The 25,558-nt window shown below is 43.3% G+C and overlaps 1 protein-coding gene and 1 pseudogene across 1 annotated transcript in view; one reads left to right on the top strand and one right to left on the bottom strand.

Moving 5' to 3' along the window:
• Positions 1–3,161: 3,161 nt before the first annotated feature.
• On the bottom strand, positions 3,162–3,269 carry LOC143990586 (U2 spliceosomal RNA; annotated as a pseudogene).
• A 1,434-nt stretch (positions 3,270–4,703) lies between these two features.
• The window catches only part of MEP1A (meprin A subunit alpha), a 40,023-nt gene continuing 19,168 nt past the window's right edge, over positions 4,704–25,558 (top strand). Inside the window, exons 1-6 of the mRNA XM_077488926.1 lie at positions 4,704–4,843; positions 7,481–7,502; positions 9,564–9,611; positions 11,921–11,955; positions 17,198–17,273; positions 24,685–24,802. Coding sequence (XP_077345052.1) covers positions 4,775–4,843; positions 7,481–7,502; positions 9,564–9,611; positions 11,921–11,955; positions 17,198–17,273; positions 24,685–24,802 — 368 coding nt within the window. The 5' untranslated portion in view covers positions 4,704–4,774. The remainder of the gene's footprint in view (positions 4,844–7,480; positions 7,503–9,563; positions 9,612–11,920; positions 11,956–17,197; positions 17,274–24,684; positions 24,803–25,558) is intronic.

Genomic DNA, 25,558 nt, shown 5'->3' with positions numbered 1-25,558 from the left:
CCCCTATGTCTTTAAGCAATACCCTTCTATCATGCAAGCCAATTATGAGGTGCATTTACACAAGTTTTTTATGACATACAGAATATTTGTATATGACCTGCATGCAGTTTATCTCTAATTTTTTTATTTCTTTAGTTCAAGTTATTACCACAGTCCTGCTGATTTTCGAATATAGGACCAGCTATAAAGTGACTGTTTTCCTATAGTTTAGGTATACCCCTACTCTGCATTCCTTTCATCAAATCCTGTGATATATTACAACTATGTGAACCCATGCATACAGATCATAGTACAAGCAGGTACAATAAAGTAAGCATATCATTTACAAATAAACATGTACAGCTTTCTCAGAACATCGACTTCAATTTAAAAGTAAACTTGGGTCAAGCAATAAAATACATAGTTGAGAACTTTGGTCTACTGTTTGAGTTAAACTGAGTTTATCTTTGACCCTCATATGTGAGCACACTTTGAAAGTCAGGATATGACCACTTATTTTTAACTGTCAACATCAAAGGTCTGTGTATACTTTTTGGTGTTAAAGTGTCATACTTAATCTTTTTATTGCCTTATCCTATATATGCATGTGTGCTTGGACTGCAAAAAGTGAGCTATGCACACCGTGAATGTATCTTTTTTCTAAAATATTTAATAAAAAAATTAATAAAAAAAAAAGAAAAATACACGGTTGAAATATGTGCATGGAGACAATTGTGCCAAAGGGTTTGTGATTGTGTGCCGCAAGTTTTGTGGTTCAGACACCCTCACCACAAAGCATAGCTAGGTTCTATACATCTTTAAATCAGTGCAGCTTCAAGAACACTCCCCAGCCTACCAATTACATAAAGCAACAGAAGTACACTGACAAGTCACTGACAGACATTAAATGATGCCCCCATTATTCATTACACTGTCGTAACCAAGAAGCTGCATTCTACAACTACAAATCATACACTATATTTTACTCTAAAATAATTTAAACATTTTGACTACAATGTTGTGTTTTCATGACCACATTTAATCTATCATCTAGAGACAAAATTGTGTGCCATGAATACTAATCGACCAAATCTGGGCTTGCATAAAAGTCAACCTGTCAGGGTGGAAACATGCGAATTGCCATTGTAGACTTGTTTTTATAGGTACTATCTACAGGGCTCTGTTACAGAAGTACAATCTGGGTGGCAACCATGGCTCTCTATAGATTCAGTGTAGGAAGGGGGTAGTCACCCTAATACAGGAAGTATGCTTACCTAGATCTCTAAGCTGCTGCTTACCTAGCCAGTACCAACTAGCATCTGACAACTCTGAACCTGGAATTGCTAAGAGCTAAGCACGTCCGGGTTCATTTTCAGGCCGGGCCCCATTCTCCTCCACTCCCCACAAATCTGAGTGCCATTCAACATACCAAACTCCTCCTGCATTGGTCATGAGCTCAAGAGTAGCCCGGCGATTGGCTAATTGGCTTTTCCAATTCTGGCCCTAATGTGTAAGAGGGTGGTAGGGATATTTGATTGTGAGCTCCTTTGGGGCACAAGGACTCCTGGCTCTATGAACTCTGTAATGCCAGTGCCATGTGAATACAAGAACCAAAATGAATATCAATCAATTTCTAAAAGTTCAGTTTTTAAAAGGATTTTAGATAGGTCTGTGACCTCTTCCTACACAATTATGTTCTTGTTTCTCCTGCCTCCCATGCTCCAGTGTGTGACATATACATATACTTTCTGAGTCCAGGCCAGCGTGATGACAACCCGAGCTCGAAGGAAGAGGGTCAAGTGACACTGACAGTTATTCAACCTGGAAGACTGAGGACATGCAGTGGCATAAAGGAATTACTGCAGGGGACAGCTCTGGATGGAAGGAAATTATTGCAGCAAAAGCTGTTTTTTTTTAACTTTTACTGGACAAATAATTTTTCATTTTTAAAACCAAACCCAAGTTTTGCTTTTAGCTGGAACTGTGCTTTGCTCATACAGTGCCATGTGTTTCTCTTCTTTTTGGCAACCAAATGGGACAGAAGGGAATTTGAGTATGTGCAGCTGGGAGAGTTGATAGTTAAGTCAACCTGTTTTTTTTTTTTTTGAAAGCCTGTGGCCTGCAAAACACACTCAAAAACTTCACCCGATGCATAAAAAATGTGCACACACATAAAGAGTGACACAAAAAAGTGCAGACGGGTACACAAGCCCTCTAAAATCTGAGGGCCTTGTCCTGAATCCACTGGGGCGTTAGGCTCCTGACAGGGACAAGGACACTTAAAACTTGGTCTTTCTGGCCGAAACCAGTCAGACCCCAATTTTGGACGGTCTTCCGAAACAGACCCACCCGAATACTAGGTGAGGCTCCCCCGAAAGGGAGACCCCAACCCTAAGGAAGAGGTTGAGCTAAGCCAGAAGGCCATGTCCACCCCCTCCCCAGACTTTCAGGACAGGGCCTGGGACCTGTGACCCTACTCATCACAGCAAACAGTGATAGTGACAAACAAAGACGTGACACACACAATAAAATAAATAAAAAGTGGGGAAGGGATAGTGAAAAGGTGGCCATTGTGTGAAACAATGACCAGGCCCTCCGGCCAGGAATAAAAAAATTCCTCTGGTCCCAGCCAAAAGGCCCGGCCCAAGAGGCAGGTGCTAAAAAATCGTGCTATTGTTGCAGTGACCATGGTGCCCAAAATCAATGTGACCCTCATTAACAGTGACTTTTAGGCATTCCTGGACTTCCACTCCAGGGGCACATACTCCAAAGGCTTTCAAGACCACCCTGACCCATGGCAAGGACCACAGCAGCCCTCACCCCAGGCAAGGAGGCATGAAGGTCAGGAGGCTTGGTGAGAGCCCTTTGCCATCAGGCTCCTACCGTCGCTCCCATCACTCCTACCTAATTACATTTAGGAAGTACTAACCGCTCCTCCCCCACAGCATAGAGAGCAGCCGGTATTCCCTCCGGAAAGACTGTCCAGGGCTAGAACTACCCCAATCCAGGCCAGAAGGCCAGGTACTCGACCCTCTGGATCGGACCAGTAACAGCACCCATCCTCACCAGGATCACCCTTCCAGGCGGCTCAGACTCGACCATGCATCGGCCCCCAGTTTACTGTCGGGCGGCACGACGTGGCCCCTACCGAAAACGTCCTTCCGGATGCTAATTACGCCATCGGAGAGTGCTTACCAAACCCTCTCGAATAGGGATGGAACAGTTCCTTCTTTGGCAACTGATAAGAACAGATACTACACTTGATCTTAGCCAAAAGGCCAAGAAGCGAGTTAAGTCAACCTATATACTGTATGTACAGGTACCACTGTGCTACTTTGATAAGTGCAATTTTGCAATGTATTAGACTATTTAGTACCAAGCTTGCTGCTAAATACTTAGGCCGCGTACACACGCGGGGACTGTTCGCTCAACTTTGTCCGCTGAACAGGGTTTCGGCGGACAGTCCGCTCGTGTGTGGGCTTTCAGCGGACAGTTTCAGCGGACAGTCTGCTGAACAAAGTTTTTCGGAAATTCCGAAAAACTGTCCGCTGAAACTCTGTTTCAGCGAACAGTCCCCTCGTGTGTAGGCTTGTTCGTCAAACTAAGTTCCGCGCATGCTCAGAAAGGATTTACACGCCGAAGTTTGCATTGCAGTGTATAGGACGTCGTATTTTTTGTCCCGTCGTACGTGCCGTTCACGTCATCGCGCACGGTTTCAGCGGACTGTTCGTTCGTCGTGTGTGGGCAAGTCCGTCCATGCTAATTTTGAGCGGACTGTCCGCTGAAACTGTTTGACGGACAAAGTTGAGCGAACAGTCCCCGCGTGTGTACGAGGCCTTACACTTACGGTGTGTGTTTTCCGACACCAACTGCTGGTTCTTAGGCATGGTGGATGTGCATGGTTGCAATAAATCTGGGTGCCAGTCACGTGAGAGGCAAATTTATTGTTTTACAATATAACAAGAATAAAAATTGAAAAATGGAAAGCAAAGCCACTACACATTATAAGAAGATCAGGAACATAATGTGTGTATATATAGCTAAGGAGATATACTATTGAAAGCAATAAAGAAAAAACATAAACATAACATAAAAGACATCTGGAAAGAAAAGAAAATTAATGATAATGGCATTTTTTTTGCAGATATAGGTCATAGGGTAAATAAAATGATAAGACATGGAATGTCAGGACTTGTAGTTATAGGAATGGTGAGGTGGCTTAGTAGGATATAAAGGGGGACTGGAATGCAAGAAAAAACAGAAATGTAAGTAAGAGTGGTAAGCTGATATTTTGTATAGGAGATTTCCACCATTATTCACGTATCAGTAAAGGAGTTACTCGCAATCAGGAGGTTTCCACCACTATTCACACATATTGGAAAAATGTAGGTAGCGCTACACTTTTTCGTATTATTTAGTTAAGTCAAGCTGTTGTTTTGCCCTATGTGAACAAAGCATAGGTTCCTTTTAATGAACAATCTTCACGTTTGACTGTAATTCTATTGCATAATTCTCAGTTAATATGTAGAGATATGTGTTATATTGTCAGTCATGACAGAAATAAAAGTTAATCCCGCAACAGGTAAAGAAGTGTCAGTGATCAGTTTATGACTACTGTAATTAACTGGTTTAAGATAAAGGTATCATCCCCTGCTCTTAGCAGCTATTATAATTCCTCAGATAACAGTAAAAACTAGTTGACATGAACTTGATAAGTTGTGCAAAGTCCATATTACCAATATAAGTTTGGGGAGACCAGGAGGGCACTGTCAGTGAGTTTCCACCACTGAGCAACATGGTGGCCCGGGTACTCCTCGTCCTCTGCTGCCTCACACTTTTCTTTGTGAATGTGGCACCTTTTGCGGTAAGTAAGGCTTCAACAGATGATTTTTTAAAAATAATGAATTCATTTAGTGAAGGAATTTGGTTAAATCAGTTTAAATCACAGATATTCTTTTTACTAAATCTATTTGTGATGAGAACAGCCAGCAGGAATCATAGCAGTTTTTGACCTAAATTACTTCAATGGGCATTTGTTAATAATTTGTATAGCTTTGTGCTTAGCCAGGAGGCCTTAACCACATGGGCTTCAACTTGCATGGTAGCACAGCATACCTATAGCTTTCACAAAGCATTTGCGCTTTGTTTTAGCCTTCATTTGAGCTTTTATTGAGCCTTCGAAGCATCCTTTGGCTTAAAGTTGGGAATGGTGACCACAGATCTAGCCCATCTCTGGGCAACTAAAAAATGATTCATTGCAGTGTGGCTATGGAACCTGATTTGGTCTTTATGACACAAAGACCATATGCCACGTACACACGACCAGACTTTTTGACAGCAAAGGTCCGGCGGAACGAGTCCATTGGACAATTCGATCGTGTGTGGGCTCCATCGGACCTTTGCTTGCCACAAATCCGGCGAACTTTAGAAATAGAACATGTTTTAAATTTTCCCACCGGAACTCCGCCGGACCGAGAAATCCATTTGTGTGTATGCTAGTCCGAAGGACAAAAAACAACGCTAGGGCAGCTATTGGCTACTGGCTATGAACTTCCTTAATCTAGTCCGGTCGTACGTCATCACGTTCAAATCCGTCAGACTTTGGTGTGATTGTGTGTGGCCAAGTCTGTTCATTCGGAAAGTCAGTCGGAACTCCGCCAAAAGTCCTAGTCCCTCAAAGTCTGGTTGTGTATGCGGCATTAGACTGCTAGAGTGAGGGAGAAGAAGCTGCAAGGACCGCATACCTCCCAACTTTTTGAGATGGGAATGATGGACACCTATCAGCAAAAGTATGCAGGCATAGGACACACCCCTTGCCATGCCCCTTAAAGGAGAATTGTACAAAAAACAAGATTGGTTAAACTCACAAATGCTTTTTTACCACTACTATTTGATAGATAAAAAGTGCATTTTATATACAGCTATACAGATCAGACCAAAATTAGGGACAAATGAGGAGGAATGAGGGACAGAGGAACATTGCTCCAAATTAGGGATAGTCCCGCAAAATCAGGAACAGTTGGGAGCTATGGGACCGGTCTTAGCAAGCTTTAAGGGCCTGTTCACTTCAGCCCGTTGGTTCGTTTAATGGGCTGCCCAAAACACCATGACAAACCAAAAATCTTTTATGCAGCATTATCTGCAGTGTGCACAATGCATGTTGATGCGCTGAGAAGGTGCATTGGGATGCTATTCAGAAAAAATTGGGCAGTCTGAGGTTTACAAACTAAGCTTATTATATTCCCTTATGAATTCCTGCTGATGCTTCTTAAATCTGAAGTCTGTAAGGCTTCTTTCAGACTCGTGGTACTGCTTACCACCCTCTGAAAAGAAATCCATGGTGGATCAGCCCATGTGTACAGCCCTGTCCAGCTGTATTGTTGCAATTCAGATGGTCAGCCAGAGGGTGACCCCCTCCCCCATCCCTCATCAGGTTGCTCCTCTTAAAGAGACCTAAAACTACAGTTTGTGCAAGCCAAGATTAAAAATGCTCTTGTGTTTAGCTAGCCAAGGCTACCCATAGTCAGGCCGATTCCACATTAAAGTGCAACATTATACAGAAAATTAAGTCCTGCTAGATTACTTCAGGCTGACCCCTTTTTAAAACATTAAAATGTAGGTGCTGTGCTGAATTTTTATAGAGGCCGATCTGCTGACAGCCTAAAGATTTACTGCTGCTCAGGGGCTCTGGACTTTAGCAAAATGGCAGCCTTCAGCAAGAAGAAATAGGAGCAATGCTGGAGGCAATTTACAGCATACATTAATTTTGGTAGCATAATTATTAATCCGTAATGTATGTTTCTTGCTAAAGAACATTATTTTTTAAGTTATAGGTTCCACTTTAACAATTGTATAGAATCCTTGAGGCATACTGAAGATTGTTCTACCCTCTATAACTTTTTTTTTTAAGACTTGGTCACTCTAAGCTGTTACAAAGGTGCATTTAAGATCATTCATGGCATGCATTTTCCTGTGATTGAAAGACTTAGTTAGTTGCTGAACATGTTCCCCAACTTCAGATAATGTTACGCTCTGGCTCACATGCAGAATGCAGTTCAATATCTCAATACAAATGATCTTCAATTTAATAGGCATTCAGAAGTAGTGAATGGCAAAGTGCAGTATCCTTTACCAACCAGCATCAGATCGCAGTATACTGTAATCTGATTGGTTACTTTTTAGCACTCTTTGTAAATCACCAGTCCACCTTGCACTGTTTATTGAATAAGCCTATTGAAGAAGGAAAAGAACAATCCTAAAAATGTCCCATTCATGCAAATTCCTTATGAGCAATAACGATCACATCTGATGCTTGCGGTCTATCAGTTGTTAAACCTTGTACTGCATGATTATGCTTGATTATTACATGGCTTGTAGATAGATATTAGATTACAGGGGTGACCTCAGATCTCCTCAGCAGACTATCAGTTAGGTAAACGTGGTTCTACAAGTGGTTTCCATTGCATTTAATAATTCATTTTAACGCCATTTTCTTTTTCAGATAAATCCACAAACAAACCTGGGTAAGAACAGAAATCTGGAAAAATTTGAATTGCTTAATTTCTGTTGTTCCAATTATACATGGATATTCTACTTACATAGAGGGGTGGATTGTCTGTACTGTCCTTATTGATTTAGTGGTATTTGTGTAGGTTTCTTGTAACAATAAAAGATAAGTGGCATTCAGATCCCTTTCACCCTTACTTGATGAGTTGTGAGTACCATATGCATGTTATTGTGCACTAAGGTAAGGTAGCCCAATCATTTTGAAAGGGCTGCCAATGTACTATAATGCACCAAAAATAGGATCCTTGTTTGTCAATTGAACACAACTCAAAGTACAGATGATTTCCATTTTTGCCTTGTGGTTGGTTGAAAAACATGTTCGCTGATTTGCACTGTCAATGTGGCACACTGTTGGTTGTGTGGTAAAGTTCGCTGTTTCACACCTTTTGTCTTGTGGTGAAGCATTTGTTTAGAATGGCACCACGACACACAAGTACAGTAGAAAGCAATGCACCCACATTGCAGCGCAACAGAAAACATAGCTATATATTGGGATGAGCTGCTTTACAAAAAAGATCCAGGTGTTTTTTTTTGCCGTTAAGGTACATTGGACCCCAACAGACCTTCTTCAGAGGGTCCTCAATTGGAAAACATAAGTTCTGCTATAATCTATGTAAAGTCAATTTAGTTGGATTGTGTAGTGGAAGGTTGAAAATATCAGGGTATTTTTATTGCTCTCCTGCTGGGGAAATTTCCCTTCACCCGATGTCTAAAGCCCCGTACACACGAGAGGACTTATGTCCGACAGACTTCCGAAGGAGTTCCGTCGGAGTTCTGCTGGAATTCCGACGGAGTTCTGACAGACTTTTCGGCTGAATGGACTTGGCCACACACAATCACACTAAACTCCGACGGATTCGAACGTGATGACGTACGACTGGATTCAAATAAGGAAGTTCATAGCCAGTAGCCAATAGCTGCCCTAGCGTCGGTTTTAGTCCGTCGGAGTAGCATACACACGAGCAAATTTTTCGAAGGGACCGGGTCCGGCGGAGTTCCTTCGGAAAAATTTGAAGCATGTTCCATATTCTAAAGTCCTTCGGACTTTGGTGAGTCAAAAGTCCGTTGCAGCCCACACACGATCGAATAGTCTGACGGACTCAGTCCGTCGGACTTTGGATGTTGAAAAGTCCGCTCGTGTGTACGGGGCTTTACAGAGAGGAAATCTCCCGAAAGATAGATTTCCCCTCAGCTCTTGTACTCATGAGAACTCCCCTCATGTTCTATGCCAGTGTCAGCCAGGACAAAAAAGAGATGACTCTACCCAGCTGAGACAAGACAGCGATAAACAGTTATAACCCTTCTCCACTCTATCCAAATCGAAAAAGTTTTGACTCTAAATATGATTTTACCAAACTTATGCCACGTACACAGGAGTGGAATGTCTGACAGAAAAAGTCAGACGGATGCTTTTCATAATATATTCCGATCGTGTGTATGCCTCATCGGACTTTTTTTTTTTTTAAATTCTGATGGACCTAGAAATAGAACATGTTCTATATATTTCCGACGGAACCAATTACTATTGGGAAAACCGTTCGTCTGTATGCTGTTCCGACGGACCAAAAACAATGCATGCTCTTAAGCAAGTACGAGACAGAAGCTATTGGCAAATGGCTACTGAACTTCCTTTTTCTAGTCCCGTCGTACGGTGTGATCGTGTGTACGCAAGACAGTTTCGGCGGAATTCCGTCGGAAAAGCCTTCAGAGTTTATTCTGACGGGAAAACAGGTTGTGTGTACAGGGCATAAAATTTCAAATTCTTTGCTGTTGCTGTTCTGAAGAAATCAATGAAGGTCTTACCAAACCCATTGTTGGAGTGTCTACCTCCATTATCATGATAAGAAAATAAGGGTACCTTGAATTTGTCTTTATATACTGTTATTTTGTCTTGCATAATTAAATAAAGATTATATAAAAAAAAAAAAAAACACGGACTGACTTGTGTAGCACTTTTTTTTTCAATGTATTTTCCCTTTAAAATTACAATTGTTGTAAATTACCTTTTTTTTTTACAGAAAATGAAGAAGCGGGAGAATTCAAAGACATCCCTGAATTAAATGTGGGTAAGTAATCATTCTGGTATTGCAAAAATAAAGATAAATCTGAACTCGAGGAAAAAGAATGCTAAATACACAAATGCAATATATACAGAGCTGTTTATCTATTCAGGCTGGGTTCACTCTCATGCGAATTGGATGTGGATTTTCCCCGCATCCAATTCACATGACAGGAGTGTGACCGGCTCTCAATGGAACCGGTTCACCCATCTCCAGGGCGGCCACGGAGCACCTTGCATGGGAGTTTTCTGCATCTTTGGCTCAGTTTCAGGTCTGAATTCAGGCAAAAATTTGGGCCTGATTTGTCCCTGAAACGGAGAACAAGGATGCACCATACCCCTGCTGTGAGCCGCGTCCACACACAGTGGGAACTCAGCCTAAAAGATTTGTATTTATGTCCATCCAGTCCTAAGATTTACTGCCCCACAGTACAGCCCTGTCTGTCAGGGAAAGGGATCTAAACTTTCTCTGCTGCAAGTTTACTTTCATGTACAAACAGTGAGCATTTGAGCAGCTGGGACTCAAAATGTTTGGGGGGGCGCAAACAAACTGAAAAATTCTGAAAAAAAAAATCTGTTGCAGCCTCACTGTGCCCATCTAATTCTGCCACTGTGCCATCAATTGCAGCCACTGTGCCCATCAAATGCAGCGACTGTGCGACCAATAGCAGCCAATATGCCACCAATAGCAGCCACTGTGCCCTCAATAGTAGCCACTGTGCCATCATTAGCAGCCACTGTGCCCTCAATTGCAGAAACTGTGCCCATGAAATGTAGCCACTGTGCCCATCATCAAATGCAGCCACTGTGCCATCAATAGCAGCAACTGTTCCCATCAATAGCAGCCACTGTTCCCATCAATAGCAGCCACTGTTCCCATCAATAGCAGCCACTGTGCCATCAAATGCAGTCATTGTGTCCATCAAATGCTGCCACTGTGCCCATCAAATGCTGCCACTGTGCCCATCAAATGTTGCCACAGTGTCATCAAATGGCGCCACTGTGCCATCAATTTCAGCCACTGTGCCCATCTAATGCTGTCACCGTGCCCATCAAATTCTGTCACTGTGCCCCATCAAATGTTGACACTGACCCCCCCCGCCCACTCACTGTCTAAACGGCACTTACCCCATTTTGGTGGCGGCTTCGAGTTCACCTTTTTTGAAGCCTATTAGAGCCTATGGCTTTAAACAGGTGCTTCGAAAGTACACCCCCACCGCTGTAATTCAGGTGCCCCACATGCAAAAAGATGTCTGAATAGGCGTGGCGACCATGGATAGATTCATGCAATGCATGAATCTATTCATTATTCATAGAGGGGTTGGCTGGAGAGAGGGGGCGGCGCCCGTGTGCCCTTAATGGATGGACCGCCCCTGTGTACAGATCTTCTCCCCACCCTACTCTGTGCCTTGACAGTAAAAAGACTAACAGCAATCTAATATACTCCTCTCTCTGTTACTTTGTTCTGTGCTCTGATGGGTGTAATTATGCTTGCGAATGCACCCACAGTGCGACTGGATGCAAGAACCCCAGCAGGGGTTCCCATGATTAGCATTGGGAGGTTGCTGGCTCCCACAGCTAATCACGGCCAATCTACTGGGGACACAGGGGAATAGCCAGTACTCTGAGATCCTATGAGAACCAGACAAAATCCATAGCTATTGCTGACACTTAAGTCCCAAAGCACACAGTCACCAGGGATCACAATTCAGGGTCAGTATCCATAAGTCCCAGGACAGCTGCACACCTTCCAGATTCCACCAGACAAATCTCAACGAGGGTGAAGTCCCACAGTCAGCTCCTCAGATTGCTTCAGGTTCTCAGTGCTGCCACCGCTAAGGCCTCAAATTATAGCTACACAGTCTACAGGCTGCCTCAAGGGTCAGCAGCCCCAAAGGATTTGGAATTCTTCCTGACGACGAAAGAACCCCATATCCAGGGCTTCACATTATTTATCAACTTCCCAGCCACATTCTGGACACTTCTCTCCAGGGATTGGCTAGTGCATGATATATTTTCAGGTTGGTCATTTGACTCCCCCAGCCCTATATTGTGGAAACTTCTTCCAGGGGCAGGGAGAAGCAGTCAATCTGCCAGCCTGTGAAACTTTGAACAGACCAAATTAAACAATAACTGCTCCCTTGACTACAAAAGAAGCCAAAAATGAAATTTGCCTAGCATCCTACGCTAGGAGGGTGCTACATTTTATTCTATATCATAACACATTACATGCAGTAATCGAATACTAATATGGTACATTCTGAAGCCCATTGCAATCTTAGTGACTGTCCTTTGTATTTTATTTTAATTTTCCAGGTCAGAGACTCTTCCAAGGTGATATCATGCTTTCGGTGAGTATTGACTTTATGGATGGTAGAACCTGGAGTCATTGTTAATGGTTGTAAATGGTGGTTACCAGGCTGGACTGCTAACAGGAAATGATTATACAAGTAAAACCTTCACAATTTTGAAATATCACTTTGCTGTGCCATTAGGAGGACTAAGTTAAGAGCAAAGGACCAAATTTGGTTTGATGTTTCCCTCCCCAGTGGTATATAGCAACAATTCTGGTCTTCTATTCATAATAAAGAAAATCCCCCATACTTTCGAGTATGGAAAAGCATATGTGTCACTCCCTTGCCAGCATGGGCGTTTGGTAATTGGCTCAGTGCTATCACATGGAGGCAGAAAACAGTCCTCAGCCCTGCTGGAGAGGGTGGTAGGGAACCTTAACCCATTTGCGCCACCTGCTTACTGGCTCTTTAAGAGTTCTAAAAGCTGGGAGATGGGCAATCTGGTCATGTGGCCACTGTGATTGACTGATCCGAAAGCTCCTGATTGAAAAGTATGCATCGGGAGCTTACCAATCCCTGACGGCTACCATGCTAGGAGTGGGCAGGGTGCATACTCTCAGCACGGTAAGCTGTTTTACCAGGGCTGCATATATGTGGCCACTCGGCATAAAGGCCTGCCATATGCATGCGGTCGGCATCAGGAGGTTAAAGAGTATGTAAGCCAAACATTTCGTATTCCTGATATGTGCCTGCTGTACCATGTACTTGTATGAGAAAGTCTCCCATTCTCATTGTATTGCTTCCTTTGTGCAAAATCCCTGGTGTTCTTGCCAGTCCCTGTACTTTCCTATTAAATACTGACCACACTAAGAGGGAGATCACACCATGGTCAGTTCACTAGCTGGTTACTCAGCCTGCTTCCCTTCCATGACCAGACTTGTCTTCACACCCCCTGACCCCATCCCTGCACGACCATTCACTGGAAAGATCATTGTGCTGTTGTCTCCCATCCCCCCAGCTCTTATGCAGCTGAGAACTTTATAGTGATTATGTTGCTTTGCATTGCATGGTGAGTGCATAGATTCACTTTAAGATGCAGCACCCTTAGATACAGATGCAAATAACTCCCTCCAAAATAAGAGGTCATTTTGGGAATGTTATGACCTGCACTGTGTTAATTCAGCAGTGAAAAATCCTCCATCCACACACTGTAATATCACGAGAATAAAATTGTAGCCACCACTGTACCTCAATGCACATCTGCTCCACCACTGAACTTTTCTGCTCATCTGCCCCACCACTGTAACCCCCATCTCACCTCCCCACGACTGTACCTCCTACACACCTGTCCCACCCCTGTTCCCCCTGCTCTTCTGCCCCACCACTGTAACCCCCTGCTCATGTGTTCCACTGATGTACCTCCTTTCTCCTCTGCACCCCTCTGCACACCTGCCCCACCTCTGTACCCCCTGCTTCTCTGCCCCACCGCTGTAACCCCCTGCTCATCTGTCCCACAAATGTACCACCTTTATTCTCTGCCCCAACACTGAACCCCCCTGCTCATCTTTCCTACCACTGTAATGCCCATCTCATCTGGCTCAACGCTGAACCCTCCTGCTCATCTGTCCCATCACTGTAACCCCCTACTCATCTGACCCATCACTGTATCCCCCTGCTTTTCTGTCCCACCGCTGAACTCCCTTCTCATCCCTCCCACCACTGTACCTCCTGCACATCTGCCTCACCACTATACCCCCTTGCTCTTCTGTCCCCCCACTGTAACCCCCCTGCTCATCTGCCGAATACATTTACCCCTTTGCTCTTCTGCCCAATCGCTGTACCTACCTATGCATCTGCTCCACCGCCATATCCCCATGCTCTTCTGGCTCACTACTTAATCACCACTGTAACTCGCGTTCTCATCTGCTCCACCAATGTACCTCCTGCACATCTGTCTCACCTCTGTACCCCCCCCTGCTTTTCTGCCTCACCTCTGTTCCCCCTGCTCCCCTGCCCCACCCCCGTAACCCCCTGCTCATCCGCCCCACAAATACACCTGCTTTTCCATGAGAGAGAACTGTGATCTCTGTTCTGTCACTAGGCAGAACGGGAAAATGCTTTGTTTACAGAAGCATCTCCCCGTTCTTCCTCTCCATGACATGATCATGGGCACCCGGCAGACATTGAGTCCGCGGGACCCACGGTCACGGAGACCACGGCGGACGCGTTCTGGGAATGCCGTCTGAGGGGCGTGTGCCCGCGACACTGCTTCTTAAAGGGGATGTACCTGTAGGCCCTTTTGCCTACCAGTGCCATTCTGCCGACATACATCGGCGTGTGCTTGTTGGCAAGCGGTTAAGGGCACATGTGGTAAATACCGTTATCCTGGCTTTGGATTAACACCAAAAATAGACACATACCTGGTAGTGATAAACAAGTTGAATATGTTAGCATGGTTTAAAGCATATGGAAACTTACAGCACTGTTAAACCTTACTACAAATAACTAATACATTGGAAAAGACAACCTTCAATATGTAGCGACTACAGGTATAAAAACGGCAGTAATCTATATGCCCTTAACACAGGCACTGAGAGGGAGGAAAGAAGACTTGTCAAATTCTCAGCTCCTTCTGGGCCGCAAACACCTTTGAGAAGCAAACACACAACGAAAAGAAAAGGGTTACACAAGTACAGTAAGCACAGTTCTGTAAGGTTGCAGGTCCTGAGGTGAAGAATACTAGTGTCTTCTGCTAGCAAACGGTGGGGCCCTTGTTTTAAGAGGAGGTTTAAACAAGCTTGCCTGAAGCAGTAATCCTCTAGAATGTTCCATTAGGTAGAGATTTAAAAGGGCAAACTAGTAGAGATGGCAGCTCCAAACAAGCATCCTGTGACACTAAAAAGGGAAATTGGTGTCTGCATGCAGTGTCAGTATGGTGTCAAGAAGGATGTTGGGTTTACACCCGCTCACCAGTCCTCTGTTTGATGACACAACAACAGTCCTAGGTGCTGGTTCAGGCTCCTGATGCTCCTAGCAATGTTGTAAGGCACTGGATCTCTTGCTGATGGTCGACCGAGATGACTGGTAATTAACTTCGCAAGGTGAACAGGCAGCAGTTGACCTGATACCCGGAAGGGTATCTCGATCCCTGAAAGGCGTGGGTCGTCTCTGTTGAGCTGAGTGGTGCTGGGCTGCTGAATAGGGTCCCTGAACTAAATAGTAGTGGACCACATGGCTGTCTCTGCTCCTAGCTCCCCTCGGGCGTCCTCACTCCTCCGTCGCCAGGCAACACTTTCCTGGCAGTCTCTGTAAAAACTTGTCTTTCTCCCCCTCTGATGCTGCCAGAGTCTCTCAGTCTCCTCAGTCTCAGCGGTTTTCCTCACACCTGCCACCTCACCACACTCTCTCCCTCTCTCTCTCCTCAGACCACTCTCCTTATTCTCCTCACAGACTCTTTTTTCCAGGCTTCAGGATATCCCTCCTCCTCTGTTGGGGCACACAGTCCCTGGTGTCAGCGTGTGTCTCTCTCCTCACTCTGGCACCTCAGTTCCTTCCCCTCACACACTCCTTCTCTCCTCACTGCTAAGTGTCACTGTGTCCCAGCAAAGGACTTTTTATGCCTTGGTATCTCCCTTTCTTTTAAGTAATCTCTTCTCCTCTGTCTGCTGTCAGCACTCTCTCTCTTTTTTTCTGGAAGGACCAGTCAGCATCTTTCTGTGTCCATCTTGTAGCCAAAAGGAGAAATTGCATTACAACATGCCTGATACACATACAAGCATATGGAATGGATGCGCAATTATGAGCTCAGGTTAGGGGCATTTTCTGAAAGCAGTGGGCCTGTGTGCAGGATCACAAGTTGGACCCCTGCAGCTGAGAAAAAGTGGTTGGGTGTGATTTTCATTGCGCTGAATACTGGCTGTTTAAAGGGACACAGCGTTCAGGGGTTCAGTAGTAAGTGACGCAAAGGTTCAGGAATAATTTCAACAAAGTTCCCAGAAGTTCAACAGTAATTCCACAAACTGTACCTGATTGTGGTTTTCTCAATCACAGTAAAATCCCTTCTTTCTGAGATTGGTAGTGGCAACCAAGCGAGTCATCTTCCTCCAGATGGTGGATGGTGCTATCAGGACTGGAATTGGCTTTAGCTGTCGCCAAGGCAGTCTTCCACCTCATGGAAACAGGGACCCCCCCCCCCCCCCCTTAGCAGAACTGCACCCAATCTCTTCCCCATCACAAAATGATGATCGCAGCTACAGCAAATTTAGAGAACCAAACAATGTTTCCCATCTTTTACAATGTGTGGGGGCACAGTGCCCCCCCCCCCTCAGTGCAGTTGTGGGGGGCATTCTTTTTTTTACACTCTTTATATAGGAAGATTATCAATATATATGTAAGACTGATCCTTCCTCCTCCTTGCAACGCCAGCATGTATTTGTCGATGCAGGGTAGAGCTTTCCCAAAAGGGATGGAACCTTGTACCATCAGGTAAATATTTTATACCCCAATTCTTGGTATTTGCTTGCCCTGGAGGAGTGGTGAGCAAAGTACCTAATACGGTCGCACTGTTTTTTCCGAAAACTCCCTGCCCAAATCTCATTCCCACTTTAACAGATACAGTGGTACAAAAGAATCAACCGGTCAGCTTAGAAGTTTATAAGTATAAGACACCGCATGGGATGTGGGGTCTGGGCACAAACAGAGATCCTCAAAGGAAATATTAGGGTGGTTGTTGATTCGTCAACGAGATTGAGAAAGTGAACAAGTTGCTGTAGCCGCCAGTTTTCTAAAGGTGGCGAGAACATATTCCAAATAACCGACGGAGCCTTTGCATGGGGCATTCTGAAATTGGAATGCATTTGTTTCTCGCTGAAACTTCCCTGCGCTGCTCTGCTGATGGGGAGGGAGTCGAGTGCTGGCAAAAGAGGCTTTACGTGTCGCTTTTGGCACTAGTGACGGGGGTTGCCTACTCCTCCTGTATGTTAATTGGCTCCAGTCTCAATTGGCCCTAGTATGTGTATGTATGAATGTGAGTTAGGGACTTTAGATTGCAAGCTCCTCTAGGACAGGGACTGATGTAAATGTACAATACATGTGTAGAGTGCTGCATAAATTGACAGCAATATATAAGTATCTGTTAAATTAAAAAAATAACACATGGGCCTTGTCCATTGTCAGTAGAAGCACTTGTTGGGCAGAAGTGAGATGTGCTTTCCCTATGGACTAAATGGCTGTGGAATCAATTGGAAGTGGCCTAGGCAATTGTGCATCAATCATATTAAACTAAGTTTTTTTCTTCCAGAATGAGAGGAATGCGCTACGAAATGAATCCTATCGGTGGAAGTTCCCCATTCCATACATATTGGCCGATAATCTGGGTAATCCGCTAGTTTATCTCTCTTTCTTATCTATAGCGCTAATCTCTTTTTAGGCCTCCTTCACACAGGTGTACTAAAATTTACACCCAGGCAAAGGCCATGTTCGCCCGCATATGATGCATCCCTGAGCCAGCAGTCCCATTTATGTCTTATTGGGGTACAGCGACTGCACAGATACAGCCGTTGCTCCCAATATGACATCTAGGCATGGCCTCGAACACACACTGTATTTCGATACTCACACCTTCAGAGATGTCAAAGTAAGAGCAGCCGCTGTGTCCATTTAGCCACTGCATCCCAAAAGGCATGAATGGGGCTGCCTGCATGCAGATGCTTAGAACACTTTTGCATCCCCTTTGGGCAAATACAGCCTTTGCACAAGTGAACACTTTTGTATGCCAGTGTGAATGATGGCAGAATGAATCTGCCTTTCCAATCTCTATATTTATACTCTTAATCAATATTTAGATCCCAAAGGCAGAATTCCTAAACTATAACAATTTTTAATAAACACAGCAACCTTATTTCCAGCAATGGAAATAAACTAATAGCAAACTAACTGAAAAAAACTGTTATTGCATCCATGTAGCATATGCGTTATATGTTAAAGTGCACCTAAACTCAAAAAGTGAAGGATTTTTTAAAATTATTATTTTTTTTGTACAAAGAGTTTATTGAAAATTCACATCATTGAGAAAGTACAGATACAGCAAGAAACATAACATACACAAGCAAGTGAACAACTGTAGGATACCAAAAGATCAGTCTAAGGTTCAAACGATTCAAGCCAGTCCATATGAGGCCAAGGAAAAGTATGGGTGGGCTGCACAAAGGTGACTGCACCCGTAAGGCGGATTTTTAACATTTTTAATTGTACCTAATCAGTATTCTAAAAATGATCACTAAAGGCATACCTCCCAACTGTGCCGGATTCACCGGGACTGTCCCACAATTTCATCTACGTCCCGGCATCCTAGCACATCAAGGCTTTGTCCCAGAGTGGAGCCGAGTGCTGGAACGAATTCCAGCACTTGGCTCCAGTGGCTTGCCCGCTTGCACCTTGTGCTGGCGTTTTGGGTTCCGCACTGCTGTGTATTGTGACAGGCAGCCAGCAGTGAGATATCCTGCCTGCTGCACACATATTCAGTGCATGGCAGAGCAGTTTGCTGCTCCTCCCCGGGGCGTACGGTGACGTAAGGTTGGCGGTAAGGTCCAGGGGACAGTGGACCTGGGTGCAACATCCAGAGGGGCACTGAATTAGTTCCGCATCCACTGTCCAGACTCCCGAGTATGCTGTGCGCCCTGGCCGAGACCGTCAAGGTGTGGAGAAAGCCAAGTGAGCAACAGGAGTGAGGAGATCTATGCCGCTACCCATCAGTGTACAGGTGAGGAGCAGAGCGGCAGCTGTATGGATTGGGATCTCTGCATATAGGGCATGGCAGAGTGGCTTGCAGCTCCTCCTCGGATCTACTGGGTGGTGTGGTGGGGTGGGCTGTCCCCTCCCAGATTTCGCCTGTGCCCTCCCTCCGGATTTCTCCTGTGCCCCCCTGATTTCTTCTGTGCCCTCCCCCATTTCACCTGTGCCCTCCCCCCATATTTCACCTGTGCCCTCCCCCCAGATTTCTTCTGTGCCCTCCCCCCAGCTTTCTTTTGTGCCCTCCCCCCCCCAGCTTTCTTCTGTGCCCTCCCCCCAGCTTTCTTCTGTGCTCCCTGCTGATTTCTCCTGTGCTCCCCCCCCCCCCCCCGATTTCACCAGTGCTCTCCCCCAGATTTTTCCTGTGCCCTTCCCCCAAATTTCACTTGTGTCATCCTATCTCCTCTGGTATGACATGAGGGAGAGAGATTTTTGGAGGGTGGGGACTATGCACAGGAAAGGTTAATTTGGGGGGGGGGGTGTATTCTTGCTAAGAGGAGAAATGGGAGGGGGTTGAATTTGTGCTAGGAGGAGGTGGGGAGATTTTGGTTAAGAAGAAGGATGGGGGGGGGGGGGGTAATTGACTTCTTTACCCTTCCCTACTGACTCCTGTCCTCCGTCCTGCTGACCCCTGTACCCTTCATTACTGACTCCAGTCCTCCATCCTGCTGACTCCTGTACCCTTCCCTACTGACCCCCTGTCCTCCATCCTGCTGATCCCATTCCTCTGCCCTTGTGTCCCTTCTTCTCTGCCATACTGACCCCTGGGCCCTGTCCTGCTGACCTCTGTGTAGGTACAAGGAAGCCCAGGTTTTGTTAAACCACCCTCCTTGAACCCCTCCCACTGTTAAGAGTTTGGCCACACCCACATTTAGCACCGGGACAATTCTCTTCTTCCGTTAGGTGTCCCTCATTCTGAAGTTCAAAAGTTGGGAGGTATGCTAAAGGTGGATCATTCACCTTTTTAAAGGGGCAGCTACACAATTTTCACTGCACATATAACGATAAAAACTTTTCAGAGGGCGCCATCATTTGTTTTAAAATAACCTTAAATATGATACCTTTTGTCTGGAGTTCCTCCAGAAAAAAAGTGCATTATCTAAGGAATTAGTAAATCTACCCAGGGTTGATTCATCAAGGTTTCGGCAAGTCCTGTTTGAAATATTGCAAACTCAAATCCCATTGAAGTCTAAAGGAGGGCATATCCTGTTATTAAATTATGGCCATTTGTAATGTTGATAGGTAAACTACTGTCACAAAAATTCCCAAGAGGCTGGGTATTGCCATGGGGAACATGTCCCAGTGGGCTTTTTTTTATTTTTATTATTTTTTGTGATGTTAATGGAACAGCACAATTTTCTTGTACAGTCTCAACAACAGTCTCAACAACAGTGTACACTGGAAGCACATATTAGGCCATGGAATTACTTTTTTCTTTACAATTAGCTTGAATTAGATACAGCAGTAATACCCCAATCTGATTAATGTCAGTTTGCAAAAAAAGTTTTTTAGGTAGTAGTAGCAGCTTTTTCTTCAATAGGCCAGCTTTGATCAGCAGATGGAAATGGGACAGGAGTTTGTCCATGTTCTTGCTAAATGTAAAACTGTCCTGCAGTTGATAAGTTTTTTCAGACCTGCAAGGTAAAGGCATAATGTGCTAGTATGCATCACATTATGTGAAACTTACCTGAAAACAAAGCATTCCAGTGATGCAATCTCCGTTACCTTCTACACCCATCTTCCTTCCGGGTCCGTAGTCTCCGGCTATGTGACTGGCTGGAGCCACGATGACATCACTCCCGTGCATGCGCGGGTGAGCCCTTATTTACGGCACAGGATTCAGAAGGAATGCCCGGGTGGCTGTTCTTTCAGAGCGCATGCGCCAATGACGTCATAGACTGCATATATAGTAAATATCTCCTAAATGGTGCATGTTTAGGAGATATTTACAGTACCTATAGGTAACCCTTATTATAGGCTTATGTAGAGGTACAAGTACAAGCTTGAGGTTTACAACCACTATAATCACTTGCCATCTGTGCCAATTCTGACATTTCTCTCATATATGTAAAAATCTGTGTTTTTTTGCTAGAAAATTACTTAGAACCCCCAAACATTATATATATTTTTTAACAGAGACCCTAGGGCAGTGATGGCGAACCTTGGCACCCCAGATGTTTTGGAACTACCCAAATTTCCCATAATTCTCTTGCAGTCTGCAGTGTAGTTGAGCATCATGGGAAATGTAGTTCCAAAACATCTGGGGTGCCAAAATTTGACATCACTGCCCTAGGGAATAAAATGTCAGTCATTATAATTTTTTAAGTCACATGGTATTTGTGCAACAATTTTTTAAATGCAATTTTTTTTGGAAAAAAACACTTTCATGAATTAAAAAAACAAAACACTAAAGTTAGACAAAGAGAATGAATGATTAAATTAGTATTCAATTAGCTATTACCGCTACCACTGGGTGTGGGGTGCACCGGTACTGTTTAAATGTCGTCCTCTCTCCAATCAGCTGGCACAACTAATTGCGAACGGCTGACGGAGAGAGAGACAGATGCGTAGGGCCATCCCTGTAGGCCCCCTGGACTGGATGTGTGCGGCTCTGTCCCGCAACGCACATGCTAAACACTAAAGTTAGCCAATTTATTTTTTTAATTTTAAAGATTATGTTATGTTATGCAGAGTAAATAGACACCCAACATGGAGGAATCGTGGAATGGAGCCAAACTACGGTACTTAAAAATCTCCATAGGCTACGCTTTTACCAGTTTAGAGTTACAGAGGAGGTCTTCTTCGAGAATTATTGTTCTCACGCTAACATTCGCAGCGATAGCATTCTTTTTTTTACGCTCTTTATTTAGGAAGATTATCAATACATATGTAAGATTGATCCTTCCTCCTCCTTGCAACACTGCTAACATTCACAGCGATACCTTACACGGTGTTTACATATGTGGGCGTGACCTACGTTTGTGTTCACTTCTGTGTGCAAGCACAAGGGGATGGGGAAGTTTTAAATATTTTATTTTTTATTGTTTATTTTACTTTTTTTTAATCACTTTTATTCCTATCACAAGGAATGTAAACATCCCTTGTAATAGGAATAGGGCATGACAGGTCCTCTTTACAGAGAGATCTGGGGTCTATATGTCCCCACAGCTCTCCTCTAGGTGGAAAAGACTGAGATAAAAGAATAAAAACAATCTCAATCTTCCCAGCAAAAAAAAACAAAAACAGCAGTGTTTACGACATCATGACGTCGCTTCCAGCCTCCGAGAGTCATAGAGATGGCTGGGGACCATTTGGTCCATGGTCAGCTCTATGGTAACCGATAGGGGGGTTCAGTGAATGTGATTAATAAAATGTGGGGTGGTTTTGGTGTACCCTGTTCTTGCACTTCGTTTTTTTCCTTTCCAACGATGCAGCTTGCTGTGGATGGGACAGCAGCTATAAATAACCACTGACAATCATAAATAGACAAAATAAATATATCAAGATAATCAATAAGAACAAAAAAAGCAAAGAGGGTTTTCCCAAAGGGGGTTGATTTCCCAAAGAGCTAGCTATTAGAATTAAAGGACACATTCATCACTGATTCTAAGCTCTCACTATACAGTTTGTCACTTTTTAACTACCCTTTTCCTACAGCAGCTTCTTGTACACTGACAGTATGACCCCCTCATTTGCCCCTGTATGTCTACCTGTCATAGTTCAAAATTTCGAATTATTTCAAAATTAAATCAATAAATTAATCGGGACCACAAATCTCAAATCTGCAGGATTCGCTTCAAACTCATGGTAACAGTAAACCTGGGCTTCCTACAGCCTCATAACTGTCTATGTGCAGTTTGAGACCTAAGGCTCTGCTGCAATAAAATCACATTAATAAAACACTATTAGATGTGTAGAAAGCAGATGGGGATAATTAACCCTCATAAGGAAAATATGTTTACGATACATACAGTATCATGTTTGATGTCTATCAATTTGTGATTTTATTTTGTACAATATGTTGAAAAAAATATATCAGTACAGCGCAAATACAAAATAATACAGAAAATATCATAAAGTGAAAAAAATATAAATAAAAAGTCCATATAGTGAAAGAGATATTTCAGAAAGAGTCCACTTGTGTAATGTATCTTCAATCAATAAATCAAGTGACGATGTGATCCCTTCACCATTGAGCAAGTTGAACTCTCACCTTAACAAGTGGACCTCTGATAAATCAGATAGGTCAAAAACGCATGTTCCCATCAACGGTCGGACCACGTGACCTGCGTCGTGACGTCATCCGCCAGCTGACACACTGATCCATGCATGGTATTTTTTATCTGAGCACTCAGCACTGGAGATCAGTGCCTTTAAATGTGAGTGGTATTTGTTTTTTATTTATTTGTTTAATAAATTTACATCAACGGAGAGCACTAGATTTGCCTGTTCTTTTTTATATGATATCACATTGATCTGATGATACGGAGGAGAACCTTACCTGGAAATGCTTCCGCTTGGTCTGCTGTAATCTTATGATCTACCCTTGATGGGAACATGCGTTTTTGACCTATCTGATTTATCAGAGGTCCACTTGTTAAGGTGAGAGTTCAACTTGCTCAATGGTGAAGGGATCACATCGTCACTTGATTTATTGATTGAAGATACATTACACAAGTGGACTCTTTCTGAAATATCTCTTTCACTATATGGACTTTTTATTTATATTTTTTTCACTTTATGATATTTTCTGTATTATTTTGTATTTGCGCTGTACTGATATATTTTTTTGAATTTTGAAATGTGGGATTTGGTAATTTGACCTACAGTATTCTAGCTGCACTTTTATATTTCTTTTCACTGTATTTGTTGTGTTTCTTAGCGCTGGTTGATTTTTCACTTTATTTTTGTACAATATGTTGGTTGTCAGAATGAAAACAATTCTGTAGTTTGAAAACTGGGATTGAGGGTGTGTCTGCTGGAGAATCATATAACATGGAAATGGGGAAGAGCGATGACAGAAAAAAGACCAAGTGTCTCGTCAATTCTGCCTCAATTTTTTTCATTTCTATTTTTTGTGGGTTATTTTTTACTTTTTTGTCTGATTTTAAATCTACGTTTGTCCCAAGCATATTTGAATCCACATACTGTTCACTGATTCATATCTCTGCTGGAAGCCTATTCTAAGCAATAACTACTCTTTCAGTCAAATAATACTTAATACCCCTCCATACACTCCTCAAAACCTTTGCTTCGTTATGCCATTTCAGTAAATACCCTCATGGGGGGCCAGAAAAGCTGCCATCATTGGCAGCTGGGAGCTCTTCTTTTTCACCAGAACAATGACTGCATGCTAAGATTGGATTCTGAAGTGAATTGGACGCATGAACCAAAGACCACGAAGAATTTGTTAAATACCTTTCATTTTAAACCCTATTTATTTTAATGTTGCTATTGTCTGATTTGTAATATCTTTTTCATACATATTTTTCTTGAACTTTTTTTTTTCTTCATTAAAGGATATTTAAGAAATTCTAAGCTGAATCTCTGAACTCTCTAAATTAAAAACCGAAGAAACCCTTGCTTTTTTGAAGAAAGCTACTATATTTAACCTCTGTTTCATTCCTGTTTGTGTGTGGCAGTGAGTGTCACAGATATTCCATACAGGTCAGAACTGCTACAGCAAATACTATGGTTGTTGCATGTTTCTGTCAAAACATATGGTGGAGGCTACTGTGTGGGTGTGCAAGAGTTAACTGTGGGGTTACCCACCCCCAGTGACCATCACTCTCAGTTTGCTGGAGCTTAGATTGTTGCCCCAAGAGCTAGAAAATCTCTCAGATCTGGTGGCAGTAGCAGGATCTGAGACTACTGCCACACTGGTGACTAGCCTTTTTCTCCCTTCACTCTCTACCTGCCTTTTTTTAAACACAGCTTTCAGAATTCAGACTCTCTTTTATGAATTGAATCTCATGTATGCTTTATTTTTAATTTCAGACCTAAATGCTAAGGGAGCTATTCTGAAGGGTTTTGAGATGTTTCGTCTGAAGTCTTGTGTAGATTTTAAACCCTATGAAGGAGAACATACTTTTCTTCATTTCCAGAAATTTGGAGGGTAAGTCTCCAATTATACTTTTGTAATTCACTTTCTTTTTTAATTTTAATACCCATTTCTTCTTTCACTGTACAAATACCCAAGTAATGCTGCACTTATTTATCTCTTGCCATTTACTGTATACTCCAAGACAGCCTGTCTCAATGTTCAGGAAATAAATTGAACAGACACGCAGGTTTACAAGAGTATGGCAGTGTATATACATATAATGTATATTATACTGTGTGTGTATATATACACAGTGCCTTGAAAAGTATTCATACCCCCTTCAGATTCTCCACATTTTGTCATTTACATCCAAAAACATAATTTTACTTATGGGGATTTTGTGTGATAGACCAACACAAAGGGGCACATGATTGTGAAGTGGAAGGAAAATGATAAATGGTTTTCCAAATTTTTTACAAAAAAATATCTGAAAAGTGTGGCGTGTATTTGTATTCGGCCCCCTTTACTCTGATACCCCTAACTAAAATCTAGTGAAACCAATTGCCTTCAGAAGTCACCTAATTAGTAAATAGAGTCCACCTGTGTGTAATTTTGTCTCAGTATAAATGCAGCTGTTCTGTGAAGCCCTTAGAGGTTTGTTATAGAACCTTAGTGAACAAACAGCACCACGGAGACCAAGGAACACACCAGACAGGTCCGGGATAAAGTTGTGGAGCAGTAAAGCAGGGTTAGGTTATAAAAAAATATCCCAAGTTTTGAACACCTCATGGATCACTGTTCAGTCCATGATCCAAAAATAGAAAGAGT

The sequence above is a fragment of the Lithobates pipiens genome, unplaced genomic scaffold (genome assembly GCF_037356315.1).
Source record: "Lithobates pipiens isolate NorthernLeopardFrog02 unplaced genomic scaffold, aLitPip1_a1.2 Scaffold_18, whole genome shotgun sequence".
Lineage (NCBI taxonomy): Eukaryota > Metazoa > Chordata > Amphibia > Anura > Ranidae > Lithobates > Lithobates pipiens.
The sequence above is the reverse complement of the archived record's forward strand: the minus strand, read 5'-3'. Positions and strand labels throughout refer to the sequence as shown.